Raw genomic sequence first — 12,513 nt, 5'->3', positions numbered from 1 at the left:
GAAGTATTTTTCCTAACGGCTTCTAAAACATAATCACCATAGGCATCCAGGTTAGTGGGTCAAGTAATAATGAAAATGCGCTCTCCATACATAACTAGACACGTTTGAACCTTTAAAAAGAAGGAATTTTCTTGTTTGTGTCAACATGGGAAAGCCTCATGCTGAGTAGGGTAAACCAGCGCAAAATTACAAGTGCCAGGGAACCACACTGAGGACTCTGATGAGGTAGGGCTCACAGAAGTAGAGTGTGGAGTGTAGTCAGTCACCAGGAGCCCTGGGGTCTGGGAAGATGCCAGGCAAAGGAACAAAATTTCAGTTTGTCAGAGAGAAAAAAGTGATCATGTGGCGTGACTAATAATGTTATTATAATATACTCAAAAATAATCAAGTTATTCTTACTCTTGCTTCTCTCTCTCTCACTCTCGCTCCACCTCTCTCCTCTTTCCCTCCCCCCTCTCTCCACGTGGTCATGGCCGGCCTCTGCTTCTCTACTCTCTCCTTCTCTCTGCCTTTCTCTGCCTCTACTACCCTCTTAACTCCCCTCCCCATGCTCTCAATAAACTCTATTCTATACTAAAAATAATAATAATAATAATTGAGTCACATCACATATTTTCACAAAGTATATGATACATAGATTTTTTGTACATTTAGCCATTCTGCATGTGTACTATTTCAAAATACCATGCTGTATATCATAAATATGTATTTTTTAATTAAAAGAGAATTTATTAAATGTGCTTTCAACTTCTGTTGGTCAGAGTAGTCCAGTGACGGAGAGGCTCTGAACATATCCCATAGTGGAGCTAGAGGCCCCGGCAGTCCTAGTCTCCATGAAGGCCTGGGATTCCTGGAGGGCATAGACTCGGCCCACATTGGAATCTGAAAGAAGCTGAAGCTGCTTCTCATGTCACCAAAGGGATCAGCACCAGCGCCACAAAGGAGAGGAATTCGCACGGGAGACTGGAGGCCAGAGGAGGAGAATCACTTAGCCCCGTGATTTTATCTGGGCAGCACTAGGAAGTGGGTCTTTCCACATAAATGAGGCAGACTCGCACAGGTCACTTGATCTAAGCAGTGCCTTGAGGTTCTTCCAAAGAGCAGCTTGCTGTGTGGCCTGTCACCCTGGCAGGGTTAGCACCACATTCCTGTACGAGTGTTGCAGAGTTAGCACCACATTCCTGTACAAGTGTTGCCCGCAGAAAGGAGCTGCCTTGCACAGGAACTTACTTACTTCCTTTTTATTATTATTATTTGTAAACTTATGCATGATTTTTATTAGTCAAATGAAAATAAGGCCTAGATTGTCCTGACAGCAGGCCTTGGGCTCTGTGAGGCTGTAGCAGACAGTTCGGAAGGTAGGCGTTGGGAACTAAGCTGCTCCTCACGTATCTCCGAGCCTTTGATGCTGCGGTAGCAGAGCTTCTCCGTCCAATTCACTTTAGTGAACAGGACTTTATTGGCTCTCAGTTCTGGAGGCTAGAAATCCAAGACTGAGGGCTTTTCTTGCTGCATCAGCCCATGCAGAAAGACACAGAGACACAGAGAATGTGGGAGTGAGACAGAGGAAAGTTCTGTGTGTGCGTGTGTGTGCACGAGTGTCTGTATATGTGCATGTGTGTACATGTGTGTATGCGTGTATATATGGTATGTATGTGTGTGTGTGACTATGGGTGTATATGTGTATGTGTGTGTATATGTGTGCATGTGTATATGGCAGTATGTGTGTGTGCATATATGTGTATGTGTGTGTATGTATGGGTGAGTGGGTATGGGTGTGTGTGTGTGAAGTCACCCTTCCTTGGTAACAACATGAACCCACTCTGAAAGGCAGGGCGAGGTTGTGGCCTGAACACCTCTCACCAGGCTTCTCCTGCTGGCTCTGCTGTCCTGGGACTGAGCTCTTTGAGATGCAGCGTCTTTGAGGGACACATTCAGACCAGAGCCATCTTTAACAGGTGCTTATCAGCTGAAGCCTTCCCAGTGCAGCCCTGTCCTCCAGCCTCAGGCTCTGCAGCCAAACTGGCCTTCGCTCTGGTACTAAAACCGGCTGCTCTCTCCACCTTTCCCAAGTGCTGCAGAGCCTCCCTTGTCCTAAAGCTTCCGTAGAGGCCCCAGCACGTTCACTTCTGTCACCTGTAGAATCCCTTTCCTGTTTCCTGCAAGCAGAGTCTGCTTCTATGCCGCATCTGTGTCCCAGATGACATAGTGTGGCAGTGCTGACTCTCAAGACGTGTTTGAGTGAATCATTAAAGCATCAGTAATTCCAGAGAGAACACGGTGCCCTGGCAGCACCCTGGTTTTCTAGACAAGCTGTGACCTCCTGAAGAACACTGCTGTTTTCTCTGTTATGGCTCAAAGGTTTATTCCACTCCCTGTGGACACATGGCATGTGGATGGCAGTGTCCCTGAACTCTGACCTGAGGACCCCTAGTGTCACTCTGTGGCCACCATATTAGAGTCCTTCCCAGTCTCCTTCCTCTCACACATCTTCCAGAGAGTCAGAGCCTATGCATCCTGTGGGCTCACTTCATCTGGGTGGACAACTGGAAATATCCAAGACTGACCTACTAAGCTGGCTCTTCACTTGAGTACTTCAGGGCTTCTGCTTCTGCCCCACAAAACACCCCTCCCCTGTATGATCTTACACCCCTCCCACTCCTGGAAGGGGTTAAGATAGGAATAAAAAGGAGAGAAAAAGAGGAAAAAGAAAAAGCAACATTTGAAAGACCTGTAAGTGGCCAATTAGGTATACCCAGCACATATCCCTAACTGAGCAGTGATATGGTAGTTCAGTTTTACAGGCAAAGCAGGTTCCAAGCCTGAATGGCGGCTCTGCCAATAAGCATGACGTACTTTTGTGATTCCTAGCTTCTGCTCTGAATGACTCAACCATTGGATACTTAAGGACTTCCGTCCCTGTCCCTACCTGTTAATTTGAAGGGGGAAATTGTTGGCCCGAAATACAGAGACACCAGACATTCAGATTTGAGAGAAATCTAAAATGGGTCATGATAAAAAAAGGCATAAATGTAGCATCAGCCTCCTGCCTGCTTCTGCTCTTCTCACAAGGGGCTTCCAGACCTGCACTGATGCTGCACTACCTCAGGCAGGCCAGCAGGTACCTGTGCATGAGTCTGCTCCCGAAACTGGTGAGAGCAGACGGGAAGTGTGCATCAGCTCCTTGAGAGTCTGAGGAAAGGAACGGTCTGGACTGAGACTATTGATGCCTCTGGTTGTAATGCTACAGTCACTGCCTGGCACAGACGGGCTGGGAGGCTGTTCATTTACCAGGCCCTGTCCCTCTGGAGGAAAGTCCTATAGGACCTGAAAATTTTAAGTTTTAAGAAAACCTTTAAAGGTAGGAGTCCCAGAAAGTCAGGAGACATTGAAGAATGGGATTGAAAAATGACACAGTCTTGCTGAATCACAAGATGAAAATAAGTTTAGTTTAAATTTCTTCTTCTGGTGCCTTCACCGTGTTACCTGTGTGGATTTCTCAGAGGTTTTATTTGGTTCATGGTTTGAAGATAATCATCATGGTTCATGATGAGGAAGGTGACTGACAGACAGAGCGTGTAATTAGGACTCCTCATTTCCTGACAGCTCGGCAAAACAGCAAGCAGAGGCTGAGGCTGGAACCATGAAAACAGCCAGGCCCAGACTGGAACCCGCAAGCTGATTCCCAGTTACCCATTTCTACCAGCTAGGCCTCCTAAAGGTTCTACAACCTCCCAAAACAGTACGACCAGCAAGGAGCCAAGGATTCAAACACAGGAGCCCAGCCCAGGGGAGGAACCTGCAGACCTTAATCCTCTTGTCTGTCGGGTGCTGAGATCAGGGTCTCTCGCCTTTCCCTCTCCACTCCAGCACAGACTTCTGCACACAGAACGGTGTCTCACAGCATCTCTGTTCCTGATTTTCATCTCATACATTCCTACACACACACTTGGCCATCTCTCCAGAAAGAGACCCAAACTGTAACATGGTCCTCAGGGCCTCCTTTCTGGTGACTCCCTTCACTCATTCACTCGGGATGTGACTTGAGACATCTGAACTTTTGATCAGCAGGTCTACACGAATGCTCCACCTGGATGTTTCTGACGTGTCGAGTAAGCTGTCTTGACCACCAGGAAAGAAGCTGACTTAAGATAGAACCAGCCCTGATATATGGGCCAAACCAGATCAAAAGGATGGTGGCCCAGCCTTAGCAGACAGTATGTGTCTATGTGTGAGACACTGGTACACTTCCTCCTTACTAGCCCAGGGTGCAACTCCAGCAAGCAGATGGGGAGAACCACTTGTCCTTCCTGGAAGAGCTGGGATCTATAATGTGACTGGCTCTTGGGTTTTTCATCTTGATTATTTTCCATCAAAATGGTAATACAGACAGTGTGTTAAAGATATCCCACAACTTCCATAGCCTCATTTATCATACTTGGCTCCATTCCTAGAATGAGGTGTAGACTCTGACTGGACCAAGCTAATCAGCTCACCACTCGGGGAAGTGTGTGTGGACTGTAGGGAAAGCGCTGCCCCACGAGATTGGAAAGGTCGTTATGCAAATCTAACAACTTCATTTGGGGCTCTCATCACATGTAATCATTTTTCTCTATAACTAGAATTCCAATCCTGGTGTGAATTTTTATCATTTTTATTAGTTTACTTCCTCAGACCTGAAATCACAATTTATTGTTTGCGTTAGATCCAGGAGTAAAGCTGCCACTGCTATTAAATTTTTATTGGACTTACTCAGTCTTTTCCAAATTTTACAACTTGATCATTGCCAGAGAAGAGCGGCTTTGAGCTTGTTGTTACAGACAGGTATTCCTCATCCATGACACTTGACTCTGCGCATGCGGCCAGCACATGTTAATTTATATATAGCCATTTACATACATTTAGGTCATATATGTTCTGTTCTGACAAAAACACAAGATCATATAGGCCTGCATTTTAAAAGTATGGGTAAGAGCCAGAGAAATGGCTTAGCAATTAAGACCACTAGCTGCTCCCCCAGAGGACCTAGATTCAATTCTCAGTACCCACGTATGGCTCACCACAGGCTATAACTGCCATTCCAGGAGATCTAATGCTCTCTTCTAGCCTGGTCCCAGGCAGATGTGATGGTGTGTGTGTGTAACCCCAGCACTGGGGTGCTGATAGGGATAGGCTGATCCTACAATTCTCTGACTGGCTAGCCTAGCTAAAATTTCAAGCTACAGGTTCAGTGAGAGAACTCCCCAAATAATTATGTGGAGAATGATAGGGGAAGACAGCTGAGCACAACCTGGGTCCTCTGAGTGCGCCTACACACAGGAGTATGCAAAGGCATGCATGTACATGCGCACACATACAGAGTCTAACTAGTAAAAACCTAATGCCTTTTATCTAGAGAATTTTAGTATGTCTTACATCTTTTCTGTAAATCACCTTACTCTACTCAATCCTGCCAGTTCTCTTTTGGCCATTCTAGTAAATACTATATAATTTTTGTGATCTCTACTCCATTGCAACCAAAACTGGCCTTGACTGTCCTATCTCGTCTCTGTTTTCTTGCTGCAGTGAATCACATGGGCCAGCAGAGGCTGATGCCAGGCCTACCCACCTAAGGACAAGATAATTGAGGCTAAACTAGAGATAGAAAGCTTGGAGCATTGCTGGCTGTGTCTGTCTCTGGTCATGTTTACATCATTAACAGTGAAAATGAGACTATAGTGTTGCGTTGGCTTTTCCACCATCCCCATGAAGCAATGGGCTGGCCTCGAAGTCCAGGAGTAGAGTCAGCAGGAACTTTAGGATATGGGTAGAATATAGAGGATGCCACCAGAATTATCCTATATGCAAATGTTTCCTCCATCCCTAGCCTGTCAGGGAAGACTTCACTCCCTAAGTTACCAGGCATATGAGCCTTTTCTTTGCATTTAGTAGAAGGTGTGTGTGTGTGTGTGTGTGTGTGTGTGTGTGTGTGTGTCTCCAAAGAAGGGTCACCCTTTGCAAAACCCCTAAGGAGACTAAAACCCATATCAGAAGAGCAAGGCTTATATTTTAAATTACAAAAAGGAGGAACTTTTGAAGAAATACGTATTCTCTCTCTGTGGCTTCCTTCATGACTAAATGAATCCAGGACTGACGACTCCAGAACCAGGCATCGCCCAAGAAAAGTTCTTTCTGAGAATTCCCACTAGGAGTGGCCCTTGGGAATGTACAGTTCTACAGACAGAAGGCAGTAATTTACCTGCTTTCAGTGTGTGGCTAAGCAGTCCATCCTGCTTAGAGAACATGAACAGAAATCGCCCCTGACTGACAAAATGAGGTCAGAAGACTTCCCAGATTTTTAATCCAGGAAGGTTGACTCTCTGCCATGAACATCCGAACAAAATCGTACTTAAATAATGATGCTCGAACCTGTGAAACGTGAACCAAGTGAAGCGAGCAGCGAGAAGGATGAGGACACCGTGCGCTCTGGAGTTGCTTTAATTGTGTTCCTGTGTTCTGCAGAATGAATGTGCTCCCACAACTAATGAGGTCTGTGTTTTATGTTTGTAACCAGCAGAGGTAGCTGACGGTGATGAAAGACTGGACCGCATCTCTCTACCCCCAACAGGTAAAACACATTTACATTTCATCACCCGCTGCAAGGCAACATTTGCATTGAAAATGCTTTGACCATTAGGGATGCGGCTGCTTGAGCAAGCTGCTTCTGTAATAGACCCAGGCCCCACATTCAGTTTCTTGGAGGGCTAGGTTCAGATCTGTTTTCACACTGAATATGAAAAACAACATTTTTCTTACACCCTATTTTATATTCATAACAATTTCAGAAATGCAAATCCTAAGGAGTTAGTACCACAAGAGGCTGCCTCGCCCAGTCTTTAGACATTAAAAGGCATTTTTGACATAAAATGACATTTACCTTTAAACCAGGACTGTCAACTTTGTGTGACCAACTTCAGGCCCATTTTTGTCTTGTTCCACCAGAGGCCTTTGAGAGGCAGGCATCCCCAGTCTTCACGTAGTAGTTTCTGTGTTTTTTAAAGTGTGATTGAATAAGCCAGCCCAGCCAGCCGGTGTGAGTGACACACTCCTGGGATTTGAACCAGATCAGCGAATGCAACAGAGTACTGAAGCATTCACTACACAAAGGTGTGCAGCTGTGGGCTGGACTCTGTATAATGCCTCTGATCCTAGCCTCCTGCCTGTGTGTGAGTTCACACCCAAGAGTAGAATAGGTGTCTGACCAGTGAGCCACAATTGTGTCAGACAGCTTCTACCCTCACTTATGCCCCACTTGATCTCAGGACTCCCATTTGGCTGTCCTTCAAAGATTGTCCGAAGATTCCATCCATAAAATTCAGACAGTCCAAAAAGACCTTAAACTATAAAAGCTCAATTCAGCGTTGGTAGTAGGATTTCTTTGTTTGTTTCCTCTCGATCCGGGGCTATAAGACTTGAATTAAATTCAGAAAGTGTGAGTGAGTGTAGTATGTTTGCAGAAACTCTTGGTAGAGTCCCTACTGGTCACATGGTCTCGTGACCATGAATCCCAAGACCACGGAGTCTTGAGGCCCAGAAACGTACCTTGGAGTTTACTGCAGCAAAGCTGATAGGTGAATTTAGAGCTGCCAGAAGCCTCTGCCATGAAAATCATAAATCACACCTCGCTTACTCTGCCTTGTGTAGCCAAGCAACAAGTCAATGGACAGATAAATAAGATGGGTCACATGGTGCACAAAGACCTGCCTACGTTTAGCTCTTATGTTCTATAGTAGTTATATCTGTGTTTCCAAACTCGTAAGTCAGGATAGTGAATGTGTGATCTCTAGTGTTCCTAACCATTCTCTGAATATCAGGACAACTCATACTGAGAACACTTGTATTGCCTTTGACCCATTCCAAACAGATGCAGGAAATACTAATCATAATAATGAAATTGTAGTTCAGGGGCCTCCGAGAGGAATGTCATACTTTTAAAAGTATTTGTCCCCTGGGCATCTGTAGCAGCTGTCCTCTGTATCAGATGACGCAGTGGGCTTTGGTTTATCAGTTGAAGACTGTGCATCTTGCAATTATACCTCTGCATTTAACTGTCTCAAGATGGAGGCCGAGGGGTTTCAGAGTGAACAAAACAGCCCAGGGATGCTAAAGGAGCTTCGTGGGAATGACAAACTCCCAAGGAATTGGAAAATGAAGGGACACTGGGAGCCATCTGCGCCAATACCTCCTTTTTATCCAACCCTTTTGTTTCAAGGGGGTGGCAGAGACTAAGGCACAGAAACATTAAGTGACTTTTCCAAGGTGAGAGCTTGGTTGGGGGCCGTTGTCCTCTAGACTCCCAGCCCTTCCTTATACCTAAGCCAAAGCGAGCCTTCTCTGTGTATTTCTTAAAGATCCAGGGAGACTTGGACAGGTGGTACCATTAGGATTCCATTTCAGTGACTCAGCCTTCATTTGTATCTTTGACACCATCTACCCAAAGTCCATTTCAGTTTAAGCTTGTTGCTTCTATTCCTTTCTTAAATTCTTCCCCTGGAATGTGAGGTGATTAGAAAGAGACTATTGCTAGATAGAGATACAAACCACTAAATAGCATTGTATGTGTTTTTAAAGTGTTTGCCCTTTCGGAAAAGTAGGGAAAAGGTCACAGATTAGGTCTCAGATTTTAGATAATCTTGATAGCAAGCTTCAGGGTTGCCTTTCAAAGTAAAATCCCAAATCCGACACACTTCTTAGAATGCAGCATAGCTGTGGGTCAGCCCTTGACATGCGCTGACACAGCCATCCGAAGGGTGAAACTGCACGTCTTACACACAGAGTTCCAGTGTGCACGGCCTCACTGAACAGAACTGTGGAACCATCTGAGTGTGAGGTCCTCGCTGATCTGAGCTGACCGAAGCTGACCCTTCGCAGAGAGCCGACAGTGCTTTGATTACTTTGTCTTTGTCTTCTTGTAATGTTATATCAGGAGAGAGGAGGAGAGACCCTCCGGTTGCTGTGAGCCTGCAGTGATCAGGTGGTCAGATGGCATCTATTCCCAGCTACTTAGCTGAGTCTCCGAAAGCGTCTTATGTAGCCCAGGTTGGCCTCTGCCTTTAAGTCCTCTTGCCCCTCCCCCAGGTGCTGGGACAATAGGCATAGACCATGCCGCTGAAAATGAGTTGACCCATTCAGTGAGCCTTTGAGCAGCAGTCAGCATGGGACCCCACACAGGTTCTTGTCCTCAGACTAGGGTGAGAGACAGAAGCAGCTGCTGACACACTGAGGCAGAGATGTGGAAGGAGTGCCAGATGGGAGACTGCACCCAGAAATCCAGGGACAATTAAGTAAGACAGTTTCCTTACTATTCTCAGAGACAGCTGTGACTGATGCCCCTACACACAGACCCAATAGAGAAGAGTTGGTGCACGTATCTAATAGAGATCAAATAAGTGAATTCGTCTCCTGAGTTGCTGGGTTTTCACCTAAGACACATTTTTTCCCACTCTATCCAAGTCTGCACATGTATTACCTGCTATTTAATAGTGTTTTCAGGAGTAAGTCATATTTAGCTATTTTCTATTGTTGAACAATACACGGCCAATGGTAATATATATTCGTGGGCTTTCTTGTTTTAAATAAATCCATCATAAGTTCCTAATTCTGGAAATTACTCACTTAGCACAATTGAAGTTGATGCTTAGTGGCTTGACGACTGTGACTGTGACTGTGCCCCGCCCTCAAACCCTCCCGTCAATTACCTGCTCCCCACCGGGGGTGGGGGTGGGGTGGGGGGGGAAGTATGCCTCTCTGCTTCAGAGGAGCGGCCTCCCTCACTGTCTTGTCTCTGTTTAGGTCATACATTTGTCATCAAGAGAGAGACCCCAGAGGACCCAGAACCAGGTTCCATGGCCTAGACTTGCATTCTGGAACATTCTTCATTTTCTCCAAGGTCCATGTAGCAGCTACAGATCCTGCAGCGTGGGTGTTCTGTGGTGGCTTGTCCTGTCCGAATAATTTCTTTGTGACATGTGGTATCACAACTCCAGTTTGGCATAATATTTTTTTAAAGAACCATGCTTACAGTTGCTACCCTGTAAGCGTCCAGTGTGTGTGACCCACCGTAAAGAAGCCATTCCCTTCCTGTCTCTGTCCGTTCACAGACTAGGTGTGAAGACAGCAGTCTTTCTAAACATATTTATTTTATTGTGAATTGCTTAGCTGCATGCAGAGAGGAAACCTTCTCTTCCAGGACTGATAAAGGTTACAAGGCAGCGCTAACTATCCCCTCTTCAGCTTAGAGAAGGAAACAGTTGTTCTGAGAAACAGGAGAGCTCCTACCTGGCCAGTGAAGTCGTTTCTGACATCAGTCATAGTAACCCGGAACAGACATTTGGAACTGGAGAAGTACAAACGATGTAAGAATCCTTAGGAAATAAAATCTTTCACATAATTTATAATGACGTGATGACAAAAAAAATAATAACTCAAAGTAAGCAGCCATCTGCTTGGGAGCCGTCAAGCATTTAAACTGAGCAGCCTTGGCTGTGACCATTTTCATGTTCATTCTGTAGTCTGTCTGGTCCCTCACCCGCCTGCCTTCTGCTTTTTGTAAAAAAAAAAAAATCTGGCTTTATTTTAAAGAAATCTTTGCTGTGGGGATAATTGTTTTACAGACATATTTACCTCCACATTCATTGAAAATACCACCTTAGAAAGCCTTGCATTTACACCTTATTTATGGTATAAAGCAAACTGCCTTGAATCTTGGGCACTTGACACAAAGGCCAAAAATAGCTGTTAACGAAAAAAACGTGACTCTCATCCAGCAAACCCCAGGGGTAAAAACCCCAGGGACAAAAGCTTAGCCTTTGCCTACTATTGGTGCAGCGATGGGTTAAAGCCGACAGTGTGCTTCAAGGACCGAGTCCCACTCCGAGCTTTGCCCTTGAGAGAGCCGAGAGTTGGGTTGCCTAGGACCGGGTACAATTCGTGGCCAGCTGGCCATAGAACCTGGATATCCTTGGGACCCTGTCCAGTGCACTGCACCACACCCCACGAAACACTAAAGATAGGATCAGAACACTATTCCACTGAGACCAGCTAGAGAAAGTGATAGGTGATATCCCTGGAATGTGACAAAGTCCGCTTCTAGGTGTTGCTCCTACTGTCAGTCTCCTGAGGAGATGGCAGCATCTCACGGATGCACCTTTTATTTCTCTTGGAAGCTATGGGGACAGCTTGGAAATTACTCCCATCCTGCAGTCAGCTCCCATAGGTTTCGGTTTCCCACTGGCCCTAATCCTGTGTTTTATCCAGGGGTCTGATGAGCTGCAGACAGACCAGGACTCTCATCACTCTGCAGCAGGCCCTGAAAAAGGACTGTCTTCTGCCTCCCAGAATGAAATACTGCTCAAGGGGACTAGAGAAGCTCAGTTAGCGCCTGTCACTTGATTAAATGGTGGTGAATTTGTTTTCAGTACAGGGAGAACATAGACTCACAACTGGAGGTCGGTTGGGTGTGAACAATAAACCTTCAGAAAACACTTCCTTCCAAGCCTTGGGTGACAGCTTGGAGTTTTCAGTACTTGAGGAGGGGTGGGATTGTTTGACTCACAGATAAGTGCAATGGGTTCACAGATTGGGAAGGCAGAGCAAAACTGTAACAGTAAAACCATACTTTGTAAGTTTACATTGTATTTGTGTTAACTTACCGTGACTACTGTTCAGCTTTGTTTAGAAACCCTTTTTATAGGCTTTCTTAGCAAAAAACAAAAAAGTCCATATCTATGGATGACATGTCTCAGTCTTCTGTACATATATTTTATTAATATGTAAATATTCAGATTTTTAAAATTATAATGTTCTTTTAAAAGAATTCAATGCAAAGCTAGCTGTGAAAATGGTGTGTAACACTGTGTTGTGATTTCAACTCCCAAGACGCCCTTTATGTCCATTCTGGAAAAATACAATAAATTACTTTAATTGAATGCACATGAGTCTTGCTTGCTACCCAGTCTTCCTGTGTTTATGAAGTCAATGCTGTTCATTAATTAAAAGCTATTTATGAATATTCTGATGATTCTTTTCTCAGGGTTTATGCCTGAGTGGGATATTATGTTTACAAATAAAGCTAGCAGATTTCTAGCAGAGCTTGGAAGACGTTACAGTCCCAGCTCCGTCTGGCAGTCGGATCAATGGCTACAGCGAGTCCCACAGAAACACTTGGGCATTAAGCACCGAGATGCTCCAAGCCTAATTTTAAATGAATTAGGTAGCCTTATAATCTTCACTTAAAAGGTTAAGCCCTGCTTCTATGGAAACAACACACCAGAAGGCCAAATCAATCCTTCCCAATGAAAAGTGGCTGCTAAGGCGCAGGCGCAGGCGCAGGCGCAGGCGCAAGCGCTGCTCTTCCTTTACCACCGCAGGGCGCTGCGCCGGGCTGGCCCCCTCTTGTTCCCTAGGGCATCCCCAGTCCCCAGCTCAGAGCATGTGACATTACAGAGCCTGGAATCTGGCTCCATGGGGGATTTA

General features: G+C 45.4%; 1 protein-coding gene across 3 annotated transcripts in view; it reads left to right on the top strand.

Annotated features, from left to right (window-relative positions):
- Positions 1–11,964, top strand: part of Bend7 (BEN domain containing 7) — an 86,176-nt gene extending 74,212 nt beyond the window's left edge. For 2 of the 3 annotated variants that reach the window (XM_021152272.3, XM_029474175.2), the window contains exons 8-9: positions 6,554–6,607; positions 9,832–11,964. In XM_021152272.3, coding sequence (XP_021007931.1) covers positions 6,554–6,607; positions 9,832–9,893 — 116 coding nt within the window. In that variant the 3' untranslated portion in view covers positions 9,894–11,964. The remainder of the gene's footprint in view (positions 1–6,553; positions 6,608–9,831) is intronic. The other variant, XM_021152280.3, reaches the window with a different exon arrangement.
- The last annotated feature ends 549 nt before the right edge of the window (positions 11,965–12,513 follow it).

This window comes from Mus caroli, unplaced genomic scaffold (assembly GCF_978045245.1).
Source record: "Mus caroli unplaced genomic scaffold, Mus_caroli_1 scaffold_2, whole genome shotgun sequence".
In the NCBI taxonomy this organism is placed as follows: Eukaryota; Metazoa; Chordata; class Mammalia; order Rodentia; family Muridae; genus Mus; species Mus caroli.
This window is presented reverse-complemented; position numbering and strand designations above follow the sequence as displayed.